The sequence below is a fragment of the Macaca thibetana genome, chromosome 7 (genome assembly GCF_024542745.1).
Source record: "Macaca thibetana thibetana isolate TM-01 chromosome 7, ASM2454274v1, whole genome shotgun sequence".
Lineage (NCBI taxonomy): Eukaryota > Metazoa > Chordata > Mammalia > Primates > Cercopithecidae > Macaca > Macaca thibetana.
The window spans coordinates 135,933,252-135,960,290 of record NC_065584.1 but is presented as its reverse complement, the minus strand read 5'-3'; the positions used below and the strand labels follow the sequence as shown (position 1 = coordinate 135,960,290).

At 39.2% G+C, this 27,039-nt stretch overlaps 1 protein-coding gene across 5 annotated transcripts in view; it reads left to right on the top strand.

Moving 5' to 3' along the window:
• The first annotated feature begins 577 nt into the window (after positions 1 to 577).
• DMXL2 (Dmx like 2) overlaps positions 578 to 27,039 on the top strand; it is a 172,649-nt gene continuing 146,187 nt past the window's right edge. For all 5 annotated transcript variants that reach the window (XM_050797905.1, XM_050797903.1, XM_050797904.1 and 2 more), the window contains exon 1: positions 578 to 952. In XM_050797905.1, the coding sequence (XP_050653862.1) occupies positions 866 to 952 (87 nt within the window). In that variant the 5' untranslated portion in view covers positions 578 to 865. The remainder of the gene's footprint in view (positions 953 to 27,039) is intronic.

Sequence of the window (27,039 nt, the reverse complement as noted above, 5' to 3'; positions counted from 1 at the left end):
GAGATCTAAGATATCTCCAGGTGGAAATTCCTGGTGACGGGTGTCCTTCTGAGGTCAACTGCACTGACCATTTATTGCACACTGTATTCTGGACTAGATTCAACACAGCAAAATAGGCTCGTGGCTCGTCCCCGGCGTCCGACTGCTGCGTGGCCCCGTGCGACCTACACCCCACTCCGCCCCCGCCCGCGACCCAGTCCCCGTCCCCGGCCCCGCCCCCGTCCCCGCCCCCGCCCCCCGTTCTCCGCCCTCCGTTCTTCGTCCTCTGTCCGCAGCGGCTGCAGCCCTGGAGGCTCCAAGGGAACTCCCGCACGTCTGCGCGCGCAATGCCGGGACCGAGGGTCGGCGCGGCGCGCGCAATTGCCTTGGAAACCACGGCGCGCGCACGCGCAAACGCGGGGCGTGGGGAAAAAGACTGAATTGAGAGCTTTGCCGCGGGAGGGGGGGCTCTACCTCCCGTCGACCGTCGCTCCCCCGCGGTGGGCGCGCGCGCCGGCCCGCTCCCTCGGGCGGAGCGTCCCTTGCTGCACGCTCCCAGCTCGCGCGTTCCCCCTCGTGCCCTCCCCCGCCTCACACGCACCCTTGCCCTCCTCCCGCATTTGTGCGCCGGTGCAGCAGGCAGTGGGAACATCCGGGCATTTCCGCAGCTGAGCGGCGACCCGGGCGGCGGCGGCGGTCGAGGAGCTCCCTCATGGCAGGGACGAGGCGGAGGGAAGGCGAAAGCGGGGCGAGGAGTTAAGCCGGAGCCTCCGCGGGGCGGGTTTCCGAGGGAGGCACAGAGGGAAGCGGCTCTCGCGGCCGGAGGAGGGCCGGGCGCGGGGCTCGTCGCCCCTCTCGCGCATTCTGTACAGCCCGGGCTCCGGAGATGCATCTGCATCAGGTCCTCACTGGGGCTGTCAACCCTGGAGACAACTGCTACTCCGTGGGCAGCGTCGGGGATGTCCCCTTCACGGTGAGCGGCGGCCGGGAGCCCGAGGGGAAGATACCAGGATCCAGACGCGGGGGCAGGGACCTCCTGTCCAGGGCGCACGCCTCCTCAGGAGGCTGTGAGGTGTTGGTGGGCCCCACCCGTGGCCCCTTTGCAGCCTTGGGGTTTAGTTCCCCGTGGGACCGTGGGTCCTGCGTCTGGTGTAGGAAATCACCCCTTAGGGGAAAGGCTTAGTAATCCACCGCACTCTCCACCCCCAGCAAACGGGCCCGAGGTGGCTGAACTAGAAGGTTCCTCCTAGGGCGGCCCTTGGGTCTGCGGTGGAGGAAGGTGGTGGGGTCGCTGAAACCCCAGAGCGTCCGTTTCTCACCTGCTCTCGGCGTGGAGGCGAAGAGACTTGGTGTTGGTTTCGGAACGTGCAGGCGAAGAGACTTGGTGTTGGTCTCGGAGCGTGGAGGCGATGCTGCGCCTTGGCTCCCCCTGCCCGCTGTGTTAGGGCAGCTTGGAGCTGCTGGAGTCTGTGGCTTTAAGCCTAACCCTGCGTATCTCCTGATAATGCAGGATCTTAATTCCAAGAAGAAGATAGAAAAATTCATCCTCTGCGGCCGAAAGATTTAGCATGGAAGGGTTAGAGTGACAGTGACTTGGAGAGCTGTCTCATTTATCAGGAGGTCGTAGTTTGGTAACCCTCCTAGATAATAGTTTAATCTGTAAGGTAGCCCTTTTTTTTTTTTTAATATAGTAAGGCAATGTGAAAAATTTACGACCGTGCTTGTTTGAGAAAAGTGTATGTATACATAACGTTTTAGAATCTCCTTAAAAGCTGGATGAAATAGACATGTTTCTCAAGGAGATTGGACTCATCAGTCCTTTTTGAAAATGGAAATGTTCAAACCAAGCCCTGGAGCTTTGTTTACTCACAGTCTCCCATAGATTAATATGAGTTCTTTTTTAAAGAATGAAATTTATACGTGGTCTTCCTTAAAAGGAACTGTAGGCAGCCAGACGTTTATTAAATACATTTTGTTATTGATAACCGTTCTTCTTGATAAAATTGGAAATAGCATAATGGTATGCTTTTTAGACAAGGAAAACCCTTTGATCCGATGTCTGCTTTCCAACAGTGTTTTTAAAACTGCAGAAAATAAAGCTTCAGCAAAACTGCAGAATCATTATGTAGCAGTGCATTCTGGAACAATTTATTTTTTTGACGTTTTGTGATACATTAACCCCAGAAGATTGCTTTTTAGCCACTTTAATTTTTTAGTGTAATCAACTTGGCCTAGCTCCAGTTTAGAACAAGCCCTTTAAAAATAGGGTTTGCCTGCTTTATATTGTTACGCCTATCACTATCACTGGTGTGTCATCTGTGTTTTATGTACATGTGACTTAAAAGATCCATATAGAACTGAGCTTGGTCTTCAAGTGTGTGGAGAATCTTTTGGGGATAGAGAGAAGAAATTTCCCTGTTCCCCAGTAGTGCAGATAGGAAGTTCCCCAGGGTTAGAAAGTGGGCCTCTTTCATCAAGAAACAAAGCTGGAATCTTTGGTAATAGGTATTTTCCTGCTAGAATGGTGGTGGTAGTTTTCTGCTTCCATCTGAAGTGGAGTGCTGTTTCACTGCAGGTCTGGTATGTAGAACTAAATAAACGGGTTCAGATGCAGCCTGGAAAAACCTGTGTAAGAACTGTTAGTGCTGCGCAGGTGTGGTTATGCTGTAGGCCACTTGTGACCAGATGCTCAGAGTCATTTTCAAATCTTTTTGCACCTCCCTAATTCAACCTTTCACAAAGTCTAGTTGACTCTCTGCACTCTCTACCAGATTTACTCCTTTTCATGTCCTTAACCACCACCTTACTTTACAGTCTTATTTGTATTAATATGAAAGCTTTCAAAACAATTTTCTGACACTCATGTCTGATAACTTCTTCATCCTCCACACCGCTGCTAGGATAATTTTCTTCAAGTATCATTTTACCATATCACTCTTGGCTTAAGAATGTGTAGTTGTTTCTAATAGCTGTGTTACGAAATACAAACTTGTCAAATATTCTCCATCTTTGACTTTATATTTAATTATATGTACTCCTCACTTTGGCCCCTCTGTTACATACTGATCTTCTTACTCTAACCTGCATTTTTATGTTGCAACAAGACAGTCCTTTTGGTCTTCCAAATTCGACTCAAAATTTACCTGGTTTAGGATGCCTGCCTGTGACACTGTTATTTTGGTCTTTTGACAAATGCAAAAATACAAACCCATTTTGCACACCACCTCATTTTAATACCTTAGTTTTGAGTGTACTGATCCAGTTATAATTTTGTCATGAACTGGAGATGACCTCTTGGGCTTTGTGAAAAACAGATTGGCAAAAAAAAAAAAAAAAAAAAAAAAAAGAACAAGCTGCTTTCAAGCACTGTACAATCAACTAACAAATACCTGAATTCCTATATTTGTATAGTAGAAAGAAAAAGCAAGCTCCTCTTCATGGAGCATGTCACTTGATTTTAGAGCAATCAGATGAAGAAGCTTTAGTTCTGGATCAGATGATTAAAAGGGTGACCAGCCAGGACTTGGAATGAAGGTCTTGTGACTTCTCATCGTGTGGGCTTTTCTTTGTAGTATTTCCTTCTTAATATCAAAGTGCCTGCTTTGGAGAGGGCGTGTAGGTGCGTAGGTGGGTTAGTGGATGGATGGAAGGCCTCCCAGCCAGACATAGTGTAGAATACTGTCTTGCAACTAACTGATGATTCTTAGCTGATGTTGTGTTTCATGGTAACCTGAGAACCTTTTCAAAATACAATACATACTTTATTTCAGAATCTAAAATTGATACATCTTTGAAGAATAGAATTGTTCTAAAAGGATTTTGAGTTTATAACATTGTAATAATTGAAAGAAATGGTGTGTTACATATTTTCCTGTGCATGGTGGGTGGCGTGATTGGTTGGCTGTGAATGACTGCTTGATGTCATGATGTCCCAGTTTGTGCAATATTGACATGGTAGTGCAGTCTGTAGTAGACAATCTCAGCTGATGTCTGTGGTTTTAGTGGTGTCATGTAAGCTGTGATGCTTTTCACTTGTGTTTAGGCAGCATACAGCTGTTTTCTTAAACATTCAATTGTGATTTCGTAAATGTAGCTGTAGATACCACATTTTAAAACATCACCTTTTGAACAATTTTGTTCTTTTCAGTGTAAGATCTAGGTTTTGGAAACGTTATCCTGCAATGAGTCAAATCTCTGGTAGTTCAAAGAGATGATCTTCTCCTGTGTATGTGCTTTATTATACTTTATTTTGCCTTTAAGACATTTCTAACTACCCTTCAGTGAATGTTTTGAGGGTTTATGCAACAGATATTGTAAATTTCTCATTATTTATGTTACTACTTTTCTGAAAGATAGTCCTTGGCTATTTTTAAACTTTACTGCACATATTAAAATATTAATTGAAATAATGATCATACATGATGATTTTCAAATTAAAAATTCATTTGGCCTTAAGGTTTGCAGACTATTTTCAGATGTGGGCAGTGACTATTATTGTAGTCTGACATGATTTCAACACATTGATGAACATTTACAAAAATTAGTAAGTCATTTGCACTCTTACGGCATTTATAATATACTGGCAGAGATTAAAATGATTTGTATAATTATAACATAAGGCAGATGGAAGAGATTGTAGTTGGGAAAACAAGAAGAGGTTTTATGGAAGATTAAGGTTTGGAAAGATAAGAACAGAAGCAAAGGAATGGCATAATACGAAGGATAAATTATTGAGTGACTGTTGTCTTTGCAAAAGTTACTTTTTAACCACAGGACTTCTTCATTAAATAATAGACACTCTTAGAATGTTGAAAAAATATAATTTTCAAACATTACCTGTAGCTTTTCAGGAAAATACACCTGGTATTCTGACATTCGATTTTTTTTAAATTAAAGTACCAACAAAAGGTTGGAAATAAATGGAAAACCATTGATTTAAAAATTAGAAGATAATGTTGTATAACCTCTTTTATGGCATTTAGATATGTCTTAACTCTATTGTAGAATAACATTTCAGTCCTAGAGTTATGGCAACACTAAACCTTAAAAATAATCAACCAGTTTATACATTTAGCAAATGTCGAACACATAGGTGTGCTAAGCTTTGTGGGTATTTAAAAAAAAAAAAATTACAAGACATAGTCTTGATTTCAGGGAGTTTACTGAAGAAGTGTAGGATCCTGGTAATCTAATAGGAGAGTAAAAGACATGTACCTAATAACCACAGTAGGCCAGCTGTGCAATATTGCCAGCATTTAAGTGGGAATTCAGGAAGACTAAGAGATAACTTTTGGCCAGGGGAATCAAGGAGTTGGTTAAAAACATGCTTCTGTACTGGCTGGTTATTAATGTGTCAACCTGTGCTGAGAGGAAAGGGAAAGACAGAAGTCAAGAATTTAGAATGGACTTGTTTTCTAAGAGAAATTTGCCTTTTTGTTCTTGGCGTGTAGCTTCTTGTTTATTTAAATGGATACATTTAAAACCTTGTGGGCTTGGGCTTCGTGTCAGCCAGTACGTGAATATAGGGTTATATAAGTTCTTATGTACCTGTGTAGCTTGTTAATTAGCCTTCCTGCTTGTAGCAAGAAGACTCCTAGCAACTACTGAGAAACTCTGGTAAGGTTCTGAATAATGTCTTCCCCAAAAATAGAAGGTCAGAGACCAACTACTTGTATGGTGTTGTCTAAATCACTTAAACATGTTTAGGTCTTTGATCTGTAAAAGAAGTTCTTAAAGATATTCTTTAAGTATTTAGACCACGAATGACAATTATATGGACTTCTCTAGAGATTTTCAGGGGCTAAAAGAGAAAATGGACTAGAAACATAAAGTGGTTGTGTCGAAGTTGTAGGTCTGGAGTCTTTATTGTATATTGCTTCTCACTTGCATTTACAGGACTTTATCAGACCTCACAGTCAGGGAGTCTAACCTCCTTTCTGGCTCAGTAGATAGGCCATTCAGAGCACTTATGAAGTAGTGGGTCTAGGAATGAGTCTTTGGGCTTACAGCTGAGGAGGAGCCTCTTGATTAGGTTTTGGTCCTTGGCACCTGACAGATAATAATTGCCTGTGAGGAGGAGCCTCTTGATTAGGTTTTGGGCCTTGGCACCTGACAGATAATAATTGCCTGTGACTGCCATAGTACAGTATTGGGTGGGAGATGGGGCCAGTGTGATAGTGTTTAGGTTCTTCTTTCGCAGCTTTCCTTTTCCCATGCAATGCCTTTATTCTTTTAGTTTCTGTTCTTAGGATTTGGGGGATTTAAAAGACTACTTTAGAAATTATAATCAGATTATCTTAACTTGGATCTCAGTAAATTTTTAGAACAAATCAGAGTCTCAGTATTTAATTATCTGAAAGAGCACAGGATGTTGGTAACAACCATAATGGCACAGTGGAAAAACAAGTCATGCCTGACCAATTTAATTTCCTTCTATGAAAGTAAGGCAGTATTTAAAATGGGATAGTAATATAGAATATCTGAAATTCAGATTTAGTCAGACTTCTCTAGCTTGTCAGTTTTTTATTTTTATTATTATTTTTTGAGATGTAGTCTCACTCTGTCACCCAGGCTGGAGTTCAGTGGCGCAGTCTCTGCTCACCACAACCTCCTTCTGGATTCAAGCGATTCTCCTGCCTCAGCCTCCTGAGTAACTGGGATTACAGGCGCGTGCCACCATGCCAGGCTAATTTTAGTATTTTTAGTAGAGATGGGATTTCACCATGTTGGCCAGGCTGTCTTGAACTCTTGACCTCGAGTAAACCTCCTGCCTCAGCCTCCAAAGATGTTGGGATTACAGGCGTAAGCCACTGCACCCGGCCATTTGTCAGTAATTTTTAAAAACAAATTTGGAAGCCAAATATTTTAGTAGAAGTTTTAGGGTTTTCAATCTTTTCGAGTTTGTAGAATCCTTTTGCGTTATATTAGTGCTCTGAAACCCTGATCCATGATGTCACTGGGTATTGAGGGACCAAGTACAATTTAACAAAGGTGGCATGACTGTATTCACTCTCTCTTAAAGAGTAAGCTATGATGCTTTTCACTTGTGTTTAGGCAGCATACAGCTCTTTTCTTAAACGTTCAATTGTGATTTCGTAAATGTAGCTGTAGATACCACATTTAAAAACATAACCTTTTGAACAATTTTGTTCTTTTCAGTGTAAGATCTAGGTTTTGGAAATGTTATCCTGCAATGAGTCAAATCTCTGGTAGTTCAAAGAGATGATCATGTAATCCTGGAACTTGATGTAAATATGAAACCAGTTGCCTGCACTTCTTATTTTTTTGTGTGTGGGTTTTTGTTTTCTTAAATTTCTTTTTTTTTTGTTTGCCTGCAAGTTTTATTCTCAAATCTTCTCATTTCATGATTCCTGAGGCTTCCTTTAATGCTGTCTACCCCTAGTCCTGAACACCTAAAAAATGTAATGGTTATCTTAACTCCTTCTTTTTTTTTTTTTTTTTTTTTTTGAGACAGAGTCTCGCTCTGTTGCCCAGGCGGGAGTGCAGTGGCACAATCTCAGCTCACTACGAGCTCCGCCTCCCGGGTTCACGCCATTCTCTTGCCTCAGCCTCCTGAGTAGCTGGGACTACAGGTGCCCGCCACCACGCCCGGCTAATTTTTTGTATTTTTAGTAGAGATGGGGTTTCACCGTGTTAGCCAGGATGGTCTCGATTTCCTGACCTCGTGATCTGCCCGCCTCGGACTCCCAAAGTGCTGGGATTACAGGCGTGAGCCACCGTGCCCGGCCTATCTTATCTCTTTCAGATACAGAAAATAGAGTTAGGCCCCTCTAAATATTATACATGGTAATATGGTGGGAGTGATTTTAAGGGAATACATAATACCCTCTTAGATGGATTATCATTGGAGAGACGTTCCTTTCGGTCCATTTTCTTCTAAAAACTGAGCCTTCTTGGGTGTAATAACATTTAATTTAATTCAGACTAAATTGTTGTTTTATTTCTGTGATTTTAGGAGAAACCCATTGGTTCATACTAAATCAGTAGAGTTTTCTTGTGATTTTAGGAGAAACTCAAAAAGTCGTAAGTGCGTTTTGCAAGTAAGCATAGATGGACACAAAAAACTCAAAAATTCTGGCTTAGACTCATTTCACAGATATATGTAGCTCATATGTTAGCTGTAGTTCAAAAACAAAATTGCATACATTTTCTTAGGAGTAATGATTTTGGTTTTGTGCTAGCAACTTCTTCATATCATCTCTGGCCTCGAGTGCATCCACACTTAAGAGGATCTAATCAGCAGGAGGTAATCATATTATCATCATGTACCTTTCCCATAATGACTCCCATCATTCCTTTTATGTGGATGAATAACCAGTGTTTTCAGCAAAGGCCACTTCCTTCATTTATGTTCGAAATTGGGTGTGATTTTGTACCCCAGGAGACATTTGGCAGTGTCTGGAGACATTTTTGATTGCTGTAACTGGAGATGGGGAATTGGTACTGCCATCTAGTGAGGAGAGGCCAGAGATTTTGATAAAACATCCTACAGTGCACAGGATAGCCCTCCACAATGAAGAGTTACCCAGCCCAAAATGTCAGTAGTACTGAAAGTTGTGAGAAACCCTGATTTGTACCTTATGGTTCGCATCTCTCTTTCCTACTTAAGTGCATGATTCTAGCAGTTTCTCCCTTCTCTCTTATAAAAATGCTTTTTCTGCTCTATTGAAACACTTTCTTCATTTAGCCTTCTTAGTTTTCTCCTACCATGCTTAATTGCTTCTTGTCAGCCTGATTCCAGATTTGTATACTCAGCTGTTTCTTTGACATCTCCTCCTTGAAGGTCTAATAGCTATCACATTTTCCTCTTCCAGTCTTCCCTAAATCAATAAATGGCAACTCCACTTTTTTTTAGTTCCCTTGTAGTCTACCTTTTCTCTTCCATTTATGTCCTATATCTAATGTTGGCAAATTCTATTGGTTATACCTTCAAAATGCATCCAGAATCTGACTACTACTTATCATCTCTACTGCTGCCACCTTGGTGCAAGACAGCATCATTTTTTCCCCTGGATTATGGCAGCTGAATCTTAAATGGTCTTCCTGCCTTTTCTGCCTCTAGTCTATCCTCCTTCAGTTTATTTTCAACATAGTAGTTAGAATGCTCCTGTTAAAATACAAATAAAATCTTTTTAGTCCCTTCTTCCAAACATGGCTTTTTCTTTTTCCACTCAGAGTAAAAACCTGAGTGCCTGCAATGCCCTTTATTGCTGTTTCTTTAGCACCTGAAACAGAAGGTGGTACAAAAAAGTACTCAATAAATTAGTAAGTGGAAAGGATACTTAGTGTAATACACACATTCTTACAGTAAAAACTGATCTTTTCATAAGGCTATTTTTTATAATACTTCTTGATATAGGTCAGTGGCATTAAGTCATATTTAGAAAAATCAATTTTATAGGATGAAGGCAGAGAGCTTTGATACAATATAGGTGTAAAGCTGTGCTGGTCTGGTTTAATCCAAGGATATATATTAATGTATCAAGAGGAATTGACAGGCTGTTCTAAAATTTTCCTCAGTGATACTTTTGAAAGACTTAAATATATAATGAATTAGAGGTTAGCCTGACAAATACCTGAAGTGTAGAGATTCTGTATTTTAGGAGTTTAATATGTTGTATTAATCTGCTAGGGCTGCCATAACAAAATAACAGACTGGGTAGCTTAAACAACAGAATTTTTTTTCCTCACAGTTCTGGAGTTTGGAAGTTCAAGATCTACGTGTCAGCAGATTTGGTTTCTCTGGAGGACTTTCTCCTTGTCTTGTACATTGCCCCCTTCTTGCTGTGTCCTCATATGGCCTTTCTTCTGTGCACATGCACTCGTGGTGTCTTTTTCTCTTAGGGACACTAGTCTTATAGGGCCCCACCCTTAAGGCCTCATTTAACCTTATATTACCTCTTTAAAGGCCTTACCTCTAAATACAGTCACGTTGGTAGGTAGAGTTTCAAGCTGTGAATTTTGGGGGCACACAGTGTAGTCCACAACACGTTTTAACAATCGGCTGAGCTGGTCCTGGAATTGAAAATTGAGGAGCCTAACAAAGACATGATTGAGGTGGCCGCCCTACTTGGTGGTAATCTCAACTCAACCAAAGGAGTACTCGTGGATAGAAGCAAGATTCTGTTAAGAAATTTTAAGAATATGCTAATATGGACAAATGGGACATTCAAACATGGCTGTGATAATTTTATGCTGGAAAATTTTATATAGATATAATTAAAAGCACAGTTTGACCATTAAAAGCAAAAAGCAAATAAAAACCACAAAGAATTCAGATTTTTTTGGTAAAAAATTAATGTAATATCTGCATTGTAAAAGAATTATAATTCCAACAGCGTTGAAATATGGAAAGTAAAACTGAAAGTTTCCAGTCCCCGGAAGAATTAGTACAACTTACTGGTTATCCTTTATACAAAAAATATTTTGGTGCCTGGACATTGTACATACAAGATAAACTAGCTATTAAAGTGTACTGTTGTATAAGAGGGCTTGGTGTATGTTGGTATTAGCTATAAATTAGTTAAATTGGGGATCATGTACTAATGTGATGATTTTGACTATGGAATAATTGAACTGTAGCCGTTCTTCCTGGCAGTGTTAAATAGTGCTATCTCTGTGTGGTTGCTATATAGAAAACAAGGCAATTTTTGAAAGTAGTAAGATTAATATTTATCTTGTATGTTAAATTGGTACATGAAATCAAATCTGCTTTACAAATTAAATCTAGTTTAGTATCTTCATTTTGTGCCTGGAATTGGTTCCTGCTGATGGGTTCGTGGTCTCGCTGACTTCAAGAATGGAGCTGCGTACCTTTGCAGTGAGCGTTACAGCTTTTAAAGATGGTACAGACCCAAAGAGTGAGCGGTAGCAAGGTTTTTTGTGAAAAGCTACAGGGCAGAGCTTCCACAGCGTGGAAGGGGAGCTGAGTGGGTTGCTACTGCTGGCTGGGGTGGCCAGCTTTTATTCCCTTATTTGTCCCTTCCCGTTCGGTTTCCGTCCTATCAGAATGCCCTTTTTTCAGTCCTCCCTGTGATTGACTACTTTTAGCATCCTGCTGATTGGTGCGTTTTACAGAGCACTGATTGGTGCATTTTACAATCTTCTTGTAAGATGGAAAAGTTCTCCAAGTCCCCACTTGACCCAGGAAGTCCAGCTGGCTTCACCTCTCAATTTCATAGATGAGGATACTAATACTCTTGAGAAATTAAATCATTTAATGAAGGCCACCTAGTTAGTACCGTGGCAGAATTAAGACTGGAACCCAAAGCTCCTAGTTCTCTTCCCCCCACCCCAGCAAAATGTAAAAAGTAACACATGCCCTTGCAGATAATTTGAAAAATCCTGAAGAAAGAGAAAATAATTTATAATGGCACAACCCAGAGATAACCCCACTTAACATTTTGGTAAGTTGGACTGAGGCCTCATGGAGGAAGCTCGTATTATTACTGATTTGAGAATGTTTACCTGTAATTTTTTTTGTTGAATGATTTTTGGATAGTTATTTTTCTAATAATTTATTTTGTGTAGGTTTTCAAATTTATGAGTATAAAGTTGTTCACAGCAGCCTTTGAATATCTTCTTAGGTTTGCAGCATTTCTGTTGCTTCTTTTCTCATTACTGCCATTGGTTATTTGTGCCTCTCCCTTTTTCTTCAACAGAGGTTTATCAACTTTATTAATCTTTTTTAAAGAACCCACTTTAGCTTTACCATTTCTCTCTGTTATATACTTATTTTCTATTTTATTAATGTTTTTCTTAATTTGTTATTTCCTTTCTTCTATATTAATTTTGCTGTTTTTCCCCTACCTTGTTGAGCTAAATGCTTAGCTCATTTTTGTCTTTCTCCCTAATAGATGAATTTAGAATGTAAGTTTTCCTCCAAGATCTGCATTCTCTGCATTCTATAAAGGTGTTTTTAAAACCATGAACTCATAAGTAATTTGGAAGTAAATTTCTGAATATCTGGTACTTTTAAAGTTACAAATATGCCTACTAATTTCTAGTGTAGCTGTATTGTGTGCAAATGGCATGCGGTGTGTACTTATAATCTTTTTAAATTTATTGAAATTTCAGTTGGTCAGTTTTTATAAGTTTTTTTTTTTTTTTTTTTTGAGACGGAGCCTCGCTCTGTCGCCCAGGCTGGAGTGCAGTGGCGCGATCTCGGCTCACTGCAAGCTCCGCCTCCCGGAGACCATTCTCCTGCCTCAGCCTCCCCAGTAGCTGGGACTACAGTCACACGCCACCATGCCCGGCTAATTTTTTGTATTTTTAGTAGAGATGGGGTTTCACCGTGTTAGCCAGGGTGGTCTCAATCTCCTGACCTCATGATGCACCTGCCTCATCCTCCCAAAGTGCTGGGATTACAGGCGTGAGCCACCACACCCGGCGTTTATAAGTGTTTCATATGTGCTTAAAGAAAATGTGTCCTCTTCAATTGTTGGACAGAGTTTTATATATTTTAGGTCAAGCTTGTTCATCATGTTGTTTAAATCTCCTAAAACGTTACCACTTTTCTGTCTGCTTATTCATTTTGCCGAGAGATGTGTTAAAATCTACTATAAATATGCATTTATTCCTGTCTTGTAGTTTTGTTAATTTTGTTTATCTGTGCTTACAAGTTTAAAATTATTACATCTTCTTGGTGAATTGATCTGTTGATCTTTAGGAAGTAACCCTTTTTGATTTCTGACAATGCTTTCTGCAGTGTACTTTCTCTGACATTAATATAGTTTTATTAGCTTCCTTTGGTTGGCATTTGTACAGTCTATCTTTTTACTTTCAACTTTTCTGCATAGTTATGTTTCAGATCTTTCTTCCAAATATAGTGATGCATTGATTAACAATGGAGATGCATTCAATATATTGCTAGGCAGTTTCATCGTTGTGCAAATATCATAAAGTGTACTTACACAAACCTAGATGGTTTTTTTTTTTTTTAAAGACCGAGTTTCACTCTTGTCTCCCAGGCTGGAGTGCAGTGGCGCAATCTCTGCTCACTGAAACCTCCATCTCCCGGGTTCAAGTGATTTTCCTGCCTCAGCCTCCCGAGTAGCTGGAGTTACAGGCATGTGCCATCACGCCTGGCTAATTTTTGTATTTTTAGTAGATGTGGGGTTTCACCATGTTGGCCAGGCTCGTCTCGAACTCCTGACCTCAGGTGATCCATCCTCCTTGGCCTCCCAAAGTGCAGGATTACAGGTGTGAGCCACCACACCTGGCCAAAAACCTAGCTAGTATATCCTAGAACATACCTAGGCTATATGGCATAGCCTGTTGCTCCCAGGTTACAAAGCTGTATAGCCTGTTGCTGTACTGAATAATGTAGCCAGTTGTAACACAGGGGTATTTGTGTATCTAAACATATCTAAATGTAGAAAAGGTACAGTGAAAATATGGCAACATAATCTTATGGGACCACCCTCATATGTGTGGTCCATTGTAGACCGGGTCCGTTGTAGACTGGAATGTTAATGTGGCACATGACTATAAAACATAGTTGGATTTTAAAAAATACAGCCTGACAATTTCTGTGTTAACTAGAACTTTCAGTTCATTTATGCTTGATGTAATTACTGGCATGTTTGTGTTTAAATTCGCAATCTTACTATGTGCTTTTTGTTTGTTCCTTTTGTTCTTTGCTCCCCTTTTTCTCCTTTCTTGTGTCTTTTGAAATGAATTTTCTTTTTCATTCAGTTTTTTTCCCTGTAGTCCTAAAACTCCATATTCTGTTTTCATTCTTTTGCTAGTTACTCTAGAAATTACAGCATGCATTCTTAACTTATTTCTCTTATTGAAGCCTTATGAGGGTTTACATTCCTTCTAGACAATTCAAGAACCTTCTGTACTGCTTTTTAATTCCATTCCTGCTTATAATATACCCTTCTTTGGTAAGCCTATTTTTATAACCCTGGAAGACATTATTATTTTACACAGTCAATGCTTATTTAGATTTATCCATATGTTACTTTGCTCTTCGTTTCTTCCTTCTCTGACATTCCATTTGAGATCATTTTCCTTCTTCCTGGAGAATCTCCATTAGAATTTCCTTTGGTGTGAATCTGTTGGTGTTGTAATGTTGTCTTTTGTTTGTCTAAAAAAGCCTTTTTTTTCATTCTTTTTAAAACTTTTAGTTGCAGGGGTACGTGTGCAGGTTTATTATACAGGTAAGTTGTGTGTTGCTTGGTTTGGTGTACAGATTATTTTGTCACCCAGGTAATAAGTATAGTTCCTGATAGGTAGTTTTTTGATCCTCTCCCTCTTCCTTCCCTCCACTCTTCAGTAGGCCCTGGTGTCTGTTTTTCCCTTCTTTGTGTCCATGTGTACTCAGTGTTTAGCTTCCACTTATAAATGAGAGTATGTGGTATTTGGTTTTCTGTTTCTGTGTTAGTTTACTTAGAATAATGGCCTCCAACTACATCCATGTTGTTGCAAAGGACATGATCTCATTTTTTTTATGACTGCATAGTATTTCATGGCATATGTGTACCACATTTTCTTTATCGAGTCTACTATTGATGAGCATCTAGGTTGATTCCCTGTCTTTGCAATTGTGAATAGTGCTGCAGTGGACATACGCATGCATGTGTCTTCATGGTGCAACAATTTATATTCCTTTGGGCATATACCCAGTAATGGGATTGATGGGTTGAATGGTAGTTCTGTTTTTATTTTGTTTCATTCTTTTTTTTTTTTTTTTTTTTTTTTGAGACTGAGTCTTGCTCTGTTGCCCAGGCTGGAGTATAGTGGCATGATCTTGGCTCGCTGCAACCTCCGCCTGCTGGGTTCACATGCTTCTCCTGCCTCAGCCTCCCAAGTAGCTGGCATTAGAGGTGCACACCACCACGTCTGGCTAATTTTTGTATTTTTAGGAGAGAATGGTTTCACCATGTTGGCCAGGCTGGTTTTGAACTCCTGACCTCAAGCAGTCTGCCCACCTCAGCCTCCAAAAGTGCTGGGATTACAGGTGGGAGCCCAGCCTATTTTGTTTCATTCTTGAAAGGCCGTTTTGCTGTCTTTTAGCAGTTAGACAGGTAGATAGAGCATGGCAGTGTTTTCCTTTCAGCACCTTAAGGATTGTAGTCTTCTGGCCTCTACTGTTTCTGTTGAGATGTAAACTGCTAATTTACTGTTGGTTCTTTGAAAGTTGTATTTTTTTCTCTTAGCTGCCTTTGAGATATTTTCCTTTGTGTTTCTGAAGTTTTGCTATGTTTTGTCTGTGTATACATTTAAAAAATCTGCTTGGGCGTTTTCAAATCTGTACATTAATATCTTTTATCATTTATTGAAAAATTTCATCTGTTATTTCTTCAAATATTGCCTCTGCCCTGATTGACCTTATAAAACAAATAAATATGTTTTAGACTTTCTGACTTTATTTCTATGTCTAATAGTTTTTGCCATGTTTTCTATCTTTTTATTTTTATTTTTTTGAGGCAGAGTCTCACTCTGTCGCCCAGAGTGACTCCGTTACCCAGGAGTGCAGTGGAATTGTCTCAGCTTACTGCAACCTCCACCTCCCAGGTTCAAGTGATTCTCTTGCCTCAACCTCCTGAGTAGCTGGGATTAGAGGCATCCATCACCATGCCCGGCTAATTTTTGTATTTTTAGTAGGGACAGGGTTTCCCCGTGTTGGCCAGGCTAGTCTCGATCTCTGACCGCAGGTGATCTGCCTGCCTCTGCCTCCCAAAGTGCTGGGATTACAGGCATGAGCCACCGCGCCTGGCCCCATGTTTTCTATCTTTTTATCCTTTTGTGCAACATTCTAGATTTTTTTTTCTAATCAATTTGCAAATCATATATTCAACCATGTCTAATTTTCTGTTAAAGCCATCCTTAAATTCTTAGTTTTGGGTTATACTGGTTCTTTCATGAGGTCTTCTTTCCTGGTGTGATAGATATTGTTGACTATGTGTATTTGAAAAATGACTTTTAGAAATAACCTAAGACCCAAGATGGTGGTATCTTACCCAAAAGGGAATTTTAATTTAATTAGGTGACATGTCTTGGGGATTTTACTGGTTAGGGATGACATTAATTCAAGCCCAAGCCTTGAAATTTTCTAAACCATCCAAGTGATACAAAGACAGGTGCGAATCTCTACAAGTGGCTGGGCGCCGTGGCTCACACCTTTAATCCCAGCACTTTGGGAGGCTGTGGTGGGTGGATTACCTGAGTTCAGGAGTTCGAGACCAGCCTGGCCAACTGGTGAAACCCCGTCTCTACTAAAAATACAAAATTAGCTGGGCATAGTGGTGCACGCCTGTCGTCCCAGCTACTCGGAGGCTGAGGCAGAAGAATCGCTTGAATCCGGGAGGCAGAGGTTGCAGTGAGCTGAGATTGCTCCACTGTACTCCATCCTGGGTAACAAGAGCAAAACTTCATCTCACACCCACACCCACACCCACCCACCCACACACACACACACACACACACACACACACGCACACAAAATCTCTGTAAGTGTTGGTTTAAGTCTCTCATGTTATGTGGATTAATCTTCAAGATTTCAGTTCAAAGTGTTGGGTAGTTTATTGGAGTCCCATCTTTTGTCAGATGGAGCACTTTCATTTTTGTTCCTCTAGATCCAAGAGACCATCAAAATGCAGTTCAGTTTTACCCTTACTCTTTTAGATTAGCAGTGCTGTTAGACAAATTGGCATTCAGTGCTGAGCACAGCCTTATGTTCTCCTTTTCTCTTAGATTTTGGCCCACTAATTTCGCACAGTATTTTTTTTTTTTTTAGCTCTTTGAGTGTTTTAAAATCTATGTTCATTAAGAATATTAATCTGTATGGGCCGGGCCAGGTATCTTACGCCTGTAATCCCAGCAGTTTGGAAGGCCGAAGCAGGCAGATCACTTGAAGTCAGGAGTTCGAGACCAGCCTGGCCAACACGGTGAAATCCTATCTCTACTAAAAATACAAAATTTAACTGGACATGGTGGCACACGCCTGTAGTCCCAGCTACTTGGGAGGTTGTGGCACTAGAATCACTTGAACCTAGGAGGTGGAGGTTGCAATGAGCTGAGATGATGCCACTGTACTCTAGCCTGAGTGACAGAGTGAGACTGTTTAAAAAGAAAAAAAAGAAGACTATTAATCTATATGTTTTTTTCCCTGCTTGTACTGTTTTTGTCTGGTTTTGGTATCATGCTAAGATGTTTTTTGTAAGTTTCATGAAGCTTTTTGTGTTTTAAATTTAGATCCTATGATTCATTTTGAGTTAATTTTTGTGTAAAATATCAGATTAGATTTTTTTTTTTTGGTATATGAACGTCCAGTTGTTCCAATACCATTTGTTGAAAACCTGCCCTTTCTCCATTGAATTGCCTTTGTACCTTTGTGAAAAATCAGTTGGCTATATTTTTGTGGGTCTATTTCTGTAGTCTAAGTTCTGTTGCACTGGTCTGTGTCTCTATCCTTTTGCCACAACACCACTGTCTTGATTACTGACTTTGTGATAAGTCTTATAATTGGGTAGTGTGATTCTTGCAACTTTCTTCTTTTTTTTTTTTTTTTTTTTTTTTTTATAAACAATTGTTTTAGTTATTCTAGTTCCTTTATCTTTCCATTTAAATTTTGGGATCAGTTTGTCTATAGCTACAAAAAAAATCCTGCTGGGAACGAACTTGATTGCCTTTCTTTTAAATCTGTAGATCAGTTTGTGGAGAAGTGACATCTTTGAGTCTTCCAATTATGAATGTATGTCTGTATTTATTTAGATCTTTGACTTTTCATCAGTGTTTACGCATATAGATCATTTTATTTTCCAATTGTTTCCAGTCATTCATGTCTGTTGATTTTGTATCCTGTGACCTTAGCAGTAGGTTTTATTTTTCTTTTTTGTAAATCTCTTGGGATTTTCAGTGTAGCTGTCCACAGTAGCTGCAAATTAGACCGTTTGAATTCTTCCTTTCCAATCTATGTGTTCTTTTTTTTTTTTTTTTGCCTTATTGCACTACTAGGTTTTTTTTTTTTTAATAGATGCCTTTATAAGGCTGAGAAGATTCTTTTTTATTCCTTGTTTGCTGAAAGTTTTTATCATAAAGGAATCTTGAATATTGTCAAGTGCTTTTTCTGTATGCATTAATATGGTTATGTATTTTTTCTTTGAATTATTAATGTGTGGATTGCCATGATTGAGTTTTGAAAATTGAATCAGTCTTGTAGTACCAGTACAAGCCCCACTTTGTTATGGAATATTATTGTTTTTATTTGTGGCTGGATTTGATTTGCTAAGATTTTATTGAGTGTTTTTACGTCTGTGTTCATTAAGAATATTTATTATTATGGTTTTTTCTCTTGTACTGATTTTGTCTGGTTTTGGTATCATTGTAATACTAGCTTCATGAGTTTGGAAGTATTTTGTCCTCTTCTACTTTCTGTCAGGATTATGTAGAATAGGTGTTATTTCTTCTTTAAATGTTAGTAGAATTTACCAGTGAAACAATCTGGGCCTGGAGTTTCCTTTTTTGGAAGGATTTTAACTATACATTTAATTTATTTACTAGTTAAAGGACTATCCTAGTAATGTATTTCAGCTTGGGTGTGTTTATACTGTTTTTGGTTTTAGAGGAATTAGTCTATTTCATCTGTTTCATTTTTATAGATTTGCATATAGAGTTGTTTGTGGCATTTCATTATTATACTTTTAATATGTGCAGGGTTAGTACTGATACCCCTCTTTTATTCTTGATATTGGTAATTTGTGTCTTTTCTCTTTGCTTATCTTGCTGAAGTTTTTGTTATATTGCTCTTTTGATTTCATTCATATTCACTCTTGTTTTTCTGTTATGTCATTGATTTCTGCTTTTTTATTGTTTCCTGCCTTCTATGTGATTTGGAATTGTTTTGCTCTTCTTTTTCTAATTGATTAAGATGGAAACCTACGTTACTGATTTGGGAGTGCCCATACTTCTTTAAACATTTTTCTACTAGTCATTTTAACATCTTTGTCAGTTGATTTCAACATCTGTGTCTTGTTGTCTTTTCTCTTGCAAGTTGAGATTTTCTTAGTTCTTTATATAAGTAATTTTGGATTATGCCTGCACATTTAAAAATATTACATTATGCGACTCTGGGCCTTGTGTAAATCCTATGGAGAATGTTGATATTTTTGTTTTAGCAGGAATTAGACTTGGCTGGGTTGAGGTGGAAAGGTTTGACCAACCTTCTATATATTGTGGTTTCTATGTAAGTTCCATTTTCAAAGCCTTTGCAGTGCTAGCTGAATATACTCTATCCTGTGATGTGCCACTTAGTGGCCAGTATGGGATCTGGGCAGTGGTCTCAAAGTTTTTGCTCAGCTGTTTAAGCTAAGATTATGCTTGCACAGCCTGGGGATGAGCCCAGGAGTTTACAAGCAAGTTTATTGAGTTGCCTTTCCAGACTCTTCTTTCTGTGACTTTCCTGGTACTTTCTGGTTTTCTGGCTGGAAAACTAGTCCCTTCTTGTGACTGTACCTGTCTGTATTCAGTGCCAAAGTAGCTGTAGAGAAAGAAAAAGAGCAACGTGGATCTGCTCCACTCTCTTGGGGTTATAGCTCCTCAGAGTAGAACTGTGGAATTATTTGGGGGCTGGGATATCAGAAAATAGAGGAAAAAAAAAAGATAAAGGGATAATTTTTCCACCCTTTCTTTGAACATTAAGAGTCTCCTTTCCTATTCCTTGAGCCAAAAGTAAATGGCCTCTCCTGGAGCTCTCTGTTTTTGCTGCTTGGTTTAGGCCTGACAGTCCAGGCCTAACTTAGTTCAGTAAAATGGGAAGCTCTCTGCTAGTATAGTGAACTTCAAATTCCATTCTTCTTACCTCATCTATCTGCTGCCATTTACTTTATTAAGAGTCCTCCACTAACTGTTCTGTGCAGTCTATGTTTTATGGCTACATCAAGTGGGAGAGACATCATCGTGGTTATTTTACTTAGAACTGGAACTATGATGTAATATTTCATACCATCAAAAAATATCAAGGACCTAGGAACAAATCTGATGATACATGTTTAAGACTGTCATAAGCAAAATTAATAAAACTTTATTGAGAGACTTAAAGGAGATAAATACTATGTTCATGGACTGGAAGATTCACTACTGTAAAAATATCAACCATTTCTGGCCGGGTGCGGTGGCTCACGCCTATAATCCCAGCACTTTGGGAGGCCGAGGTGGGCGGATCATGAGGTCAGGAGATCGAGACCATCCTGGCTAATACGGTAAAACCCCGTCTCTACTAAAAATGCAAATTAGCCAGGCGTGGTGGTGGGCGCCTGTAGTCCCAGCTACTCGGGAGGCTGAGGTAGGAGAATGGCATGAAACCAGAAGGCAGAGCTTGCAGTGAGTGGAGATCGTGCCACTGCACTCCAGCCTGGGTGACTGAGCGAGACTCTGTCTCAAAAAAAAAAAAAAAAAAAAATCAACCATTTCCAAGCTTATTTACGTATCTTTGATGCATTCTCAGTCAAAATTTTAAGAGAATTTTGTGGAATTTGATAGAATGATGCTAAAATTTTATGGAGATAGATAGTGCCAAGAATAGATAAGGCAATATTGAAGAGCAATAAAGAGGACTTCTACCAGCTCAAGACTTATAAAAGTTGTAGTCATTAAGATAGTGTGATGGCAGTCTAAGGACAAATACACCAAAATCAGCACCAGAAAGAGACCCACACGTTTGTTGATGTTTGATTTATAACACAATTGGCATGGTAGAGTAACAGGATAGTTGATGTTTTCAATCAGTGGTGCTTGGACATCTTGTTATCTACATAGGAAAGAAATAAGACTTGGTCTGTATCTCGCACCATACATAAAAATTAACTCCAAGTAGATTAGAGATGTGCAAGACAGAATAATACATATTTTAGAAGGCAGAATTCAGAGGAATACATTTAGAGGAAAACATATTGCTAACTTTGAGGTTACAAAAGTTTTCTTAAAACACGAAATTGTTGTATTTTCCTCTAATTTGATCTTTCTTTAGAGTGGCTATAAACTCTCTGGAGAGTGGCTATAAACTGTATCTCTGTCCTGATGATGTCAGGGGATTATTGTGGGGCTGCGATATGACCATATGAGATGGTCATGGATGTTTACAGTCTGTCTTTCATGAGATAGTTCTTTATCTTGGTAGATGTCCTAATGCTTAAATGTCAGGCCCATGGCAAGGTGTTCTTCTCACAGAAGACTTATTTATACTGGCAGATACCCTTGTGGTTCTTGTCCGATCTGTGTCCAGTTTATTTGACCAAGACAGCCACGCTCTAGGAGAACCCTGACCAAGAAGAGAATTAGGTTCAGGTGTGTCGGTCAGGTGAGCTACAGAGGAGATGGTAAAACAAAACACATGAAATAACAAGAAGTTTTTATTTCAGATTTTAGAGAGAAAGCACACCTTGCAAGGTCAACAGGAAGAGGGGAGCCACCTAGGACAAGCAAGTGCAACCAGTGGATGGGACGAAAGAGAAAGGACCTAGGGAACTGAAGTCTTTATTGGGGTCCAGGGTGTTCTTAACCAAGCAAGTTTCCCATGGGGAGTTCTAATTGGTAGATTGGAGAAAGCAGGCATGAGTTCTGAGGAGTCATGCTGTGACTAAGAGGTGGTCACTGACGCATATCTGTACAGTCTGTGCATGGTTTGGTGAGTCAGGTAGATTCTACCTAGCTCTCCCAAAAGGAGGTAATAACCAGGAGGTGGTTGTAAAAGGCAGATATCTTGATTGACCACGTTGAGGACCTGGGAGGAAATGGAGGACTAAAATCTGTGTTAAGGGTGACTGAGCCCTGATTCTTCAATGAGAAAGTCAGACTTATACTTGAAATGAATGGCAAGGCAACCTAAAATTATAGGAATTCACTGCACAAATAAACCACAATTGCAGATAGATATATTTTGGATATTGTGAGCCAGGTTTCTCATTATTGAAGAAGAGAGTTACAAGTTTAGAAAGTGGGAAGACAGCCAGGCACAATGGATCATGCCTGTAATCCCAGCACTTTGGGAGGCTGAGGTGGGCGGATCACGAGGTCAGGAGATTGAGACCATCCTGGCTAACACAGTGAAACCCCGTCTCTACTAAAAACACAAAAACTTGGCCGGGTGTGGTGGCCCGCGCCTGTAATCCCAGCTACTTGGGAGGCTGCAGCAGGAGAATCGCTTGAACCTGGGAGGTGGAGGTTGCAGTGAGCCGAGGTTGCGCCACTGCACTCCAGCCTGGTGACAAAGCGAGACTCCATCTCAAAAAGAAAGTGGGAAGGCTAGAATGAACCTTGTCAATATAATTGGATTAGAGGCATTAGTGTGACCTCATAGATGTGTATGTGTCTATACACATATGAATATATTACGTGTTTACATGAATAATATGTGTATGTATGTATACATGCATGTATTTGTATATATTTAAACAGACATAAAACAATGATGTATAGGTATAGAGATACATAGATATGATAGGGATGTTTGTATTGGTGTGTCTTTGATCCTAAGCCCTTTCAGTGGACAGTTGAAAATAGATGTGTGTGTGTCTGTGTTTATAGATACATACATAAATATATGCACACATTTGTTTCCTAACTTTGTCAGCTGCGAGGCCTAGAAGCAGTGATACCCCTGTACCAGTGAACACAACTGGCATCTAGATCTTGGTTTCTAAATACCTTTGTCCACTAAAAGGAACCAGCATTTCTTGGAGGAACCAGCATTTCTTGGAGGAATAGCTGATTTTCGGCTGGAGCATGAAAAACAAGATAAATTTGGAATTTCTTGTGCCAGAAAGTAAGGAATTGCTCAAAGAATGATCAGAGCGTGTCATAATGACACAGGAGCTAGCTTAAAGGTCTTCTACTGGCCAAGTCTGGGACAATTTGGGTATGAAAATAAGTGATAGTAGATTATAACCCTTTGAATAAGATAAAAATTCATGAATTTTTACTGATATAAATAAGTACACAAATAAGGAATGCTCTTCTTTACAGAGAGAAACTGACAAATGATGCAACAATGGAATTAGAAAATTGCCATTTGGCAGCCATCATAGTAATACTAAAACTAATGGATGAAAGTTTAGTAAGGAACAGGATATTTACATAATCTCAAAATTTATTCCCATAGTATACTTATTGATTATAAAGGAAAAGCAATATAGAGGAGAAACCTGGAAGATACTATCTGCATTCACTGTCCAAAGTAAACATCATCAGAGATGGGGCAAATTAACAGAAGTGCCTCCTGATAAAATGCAGTAAGAATGTTGCTGCATTTCTGTGGTATTCCTGTCCCAAGCCCATAACCTAAATCTAATTGAGAGGAAACATCAGACAAACCTGAATTTTGAGATACTCTAGAAAATAAATGGCCTGTGTTCTTCAAAACTGTTAATGTCATGAAAGACAAAGAAAGAGTGAAGAATTACTCCAGGTTAAAGGAGTCTGAAAAGACATGATAGCTAAACAATCTGGAATTATCTTTTACTATAAAGGATTCTATTGCAGCAGTTCAAGAAATCTAAATAAGCTCTATAGATAATAGTATTTTATCAGTATCCATTGCCTGATCTTGATAATTGTACTGTGGTCATATATTTTTAAGAGGAAATATTAAAGTATTAAGGAAGAAAAAGTAATCATGCCTGCAACTTGCAAATGGTCAGGAAAAAGTGTCTGTGTATATAGAGACAAGGATAAAACAGATGTAAAATATTAACATTTGGGGAATGTGGTATATGGTAACTTTTTATAACTTTGTATAACTGTATAACTTTACAACTTTCTGTAAGCCTGAAATTATGTCAAAATAAAAAATTAAAAGTAAAGGAAGTACTGTATCATAAAAGAAGAGATGAATGATAAATTAGACTACTTTAAAATTAGGAACTTCCTGAAAGATAGCATTAAAAGTGAAATGCAAGTTGTGGAGCTGGAGAAAAGAATTGCGACATCTATATTTGACAAAGGACTAGTGGCCGGAATATAACAATACCTACAAATAAATAAGAAAATGATAATAATGGATGAAAGATTTGAACAGGCCCGTCACGAGAAAATCTAAATGACCAGTAAACATTTGAAAAGGAGCCATAGCTCGTTAATAATCACAAAAATACAGATTGAAATCAGAAGATTCTATTACATACCTAACAGATTTGTACAAAATTACTAACTCTCACATATATCTGGTGATGGCAAGGATGTCCAGTAATGGGAATTCTCATGCACTGCTAGTGACAGTATAAATTGGTACAACTATTTTGGAAAACAATTTAGCATTAATGCCAAAATTTAAGATATACCTAACTTGTGATACATCAGTTCCTCTTTTGTGTATATATTCTAGAGAAATGCATGCACGTATGTGGAATTTCCCTGCAAGAATGTTCAGAGCAGCATTGTATGTAATAGGCAAAATGCCTGTCAACATTAGAGTGGATAAATTGTGATACATACAAGGGAATATTAATAAGAAATGAAAATGAGTGAATCACAATTACATGCACCGTGGATAAACTTCTGACCTAATGTTCAGGGAAAGAGACAGAAAAGCATACAGTATGATTCCATTTACATAAGGTTCAGAGGGAAGGCAAAACTAAACCATTTTGTTTAGGCATGCATACAGAGGTGGAAAAACTACAAAGAAAAGTAAGGGGGTGATTTCCCAAAAAGGGTAGTGGCTACTTTTGCTTGAGAGGGAGAAGTGTAATTTGGAAGGGACGGATGATCTTTTGAGTTGCTGGAAATACTCTTCTCTACTTGGGTGGTGGTTACGCATGTGCTCACTTTAATTTATTCTTTGCGGAGTATGTTTTAGGTACACCTCTAAATTTAAAACATTGTCTTAGTGGGTTTTGTGAGGGATTATATAGGTGCATGTTTGTCTACTATTTTTAATGAGAATCTCAAGGCTTTACAGATTAAAAAAATACAAACAAAAACTTATTGTCCATTTCTCTCTCTTTCCTCCTATCCTGGGAAAATATAAGCACATGTGGCAGGATCCTGTGTGTATTTTCTACCATGTTATGCCCTTCGTGCCTGGTCTAGCGTAACTGCTCAGTAGACATTTGTTGACTTAATGCTTAGCAGTTACCGTATTATAAATAGTTGCTGAATAAAGAGTTAAAATGGAAGTTGGGTGCAGTGGCATGCCTGTAGTTTCACCTACTTGGGAGGCTGAGGTGGGAGGATCACCTGTGCCTAGGAGTTTGAGTCCAGCTAACATAGTGAGAGCCCATCTCTTAAAAAAAAAAAAAGTTAAATGGAACTAGTCAAGGCAGATTACCTTAGTAATGGGAAATTTATTGTAAGGATATAGAAAAGGGAATAGAAGACAAATCTTCGAAGAATCTTGTAACACAAGTTGTAGTACAGCTGAGCCTCAGTTATCAGGGACTCATTTCTGTGGACTGCTTACTCTTCCTAGTGGGCTGTGTGGTCTCTTACAGTGTCTGTGCCTCTTTTGTGTACGGTCTATTAAAACTGGCTTACATGAAAATCACAACGCCTTGGCCTCTGTGTACATAAAGCCATTTTGGCTTTAGTGCCTGTTACTACCTGCTACATTTCTTGATTTTACTAGTTGAATATCTAGGAAGTAGAATCTGGCCCAATTCACTCTTTTAAGCCAGACCGCATCATAGCTTGCTGGCCAGCCTATAGCTTTTGGTATTAAATTCTTGGTCTTTGGAATCAAGTGTCAACCCCGGATCCAGTCAGTTTTATACTGTGGGTGTTGATCACGTGGTCTGCCAGGGCTGCCCTTTCAGAAGGACTGTAAATGGGGCACTTTTCTCTAGAAAGGCCTGTGAATAAGGTGAATAATACATTTGACATGATAAAGCATAATTTTTCTATTATGTGTTCAGATTGTTCCCTTTTTTATTACTTTACATAATTGTGCAATAAACTGTTATTAATACTAATTGTGATCTTTGTTTGCATGTCTGGATGTTTTCTTAGGATCAAGTCCTAAAAACAGACTAACTGAATCAAAGTACTCTATTTAAATCTCTTTATAGTCTCCTAATTCACGATACCAATTTGTTTTCCAGAAAAGCTGTATGGTTTGATGCTGTACCATACTCTTGCTCATTACTTTTTCTATTCTTTATTAAAGGCTGAGAAAAGTACATTTAGCTATCTAATGCTGAAAAGCCTTGCAATCACATATTCTGGGTTCCAAGCGATCACAGATAACTTTAGTAACTCCTCTCACTATATATATCCTGTTTTGCTCTTTTCCTCCCAGCATTCTCACTGTACTCCTTACCCTAATTTCATGGCCAAATCCACATTTTCTTTGAAGCCCTGCTCTGTATATCCCTAATCTTTGTATCAGTTTTGCTTCTAGTCAGGGCAAGAGACAGATGTACTGAAGTAAGAGCAAGGTTTATTTTAAGATACACAATAAACCATCAAGGAAGGGCAATTGAACTTCAGAGTAATTGGAAATAGAAAGCTGGTAGGTAGTATCAACTGCTTTGTCTTAGGGGTTTTATGCATTGTTTTCTCATAGGTCTTTCTTGTCTTTGGGCATCTGATCTATTTGCTTCTGAAACTTGTGAGTTCCTCTTCACGTTGCACATGATTCTTAATGGTTGCCTTGTTCCTGAATGTGCATGACTTTTCAGCTCCACTCTTTCTGGTAACTCTGGGTCTTTTGGTTTAAATTTCCTTGAGTAGACTTTGATTGGCTTAGATCATCTTTTCCAGCTGGTTATTAGCCACCATCATTTCCAGATGGCTATTAGTCATTATTCTGGACCATCCTCTAATTCTGCCATCTGTGAGGAGGGAAAACTTCACAAAGTAAAGAACATACTGTGTCTGCTTACCTACAGCTCTATATAAAATAGTGCACACTGGATTATTTAATCTTTTGGAGACTTTTTGAAGCAAATTTGTGTACAGTCACAGAAATACTGTCTAAAAAAGGGGTCTCAAGTGATCTAGCTGAAATCTTTCATTTGGCTGCTGAAGGAAACATCCATAGGAAGAGTGTGATGTACCCATTGTTATAGTGTTAGCTCCTCTAGATTCTCAGGAATATGC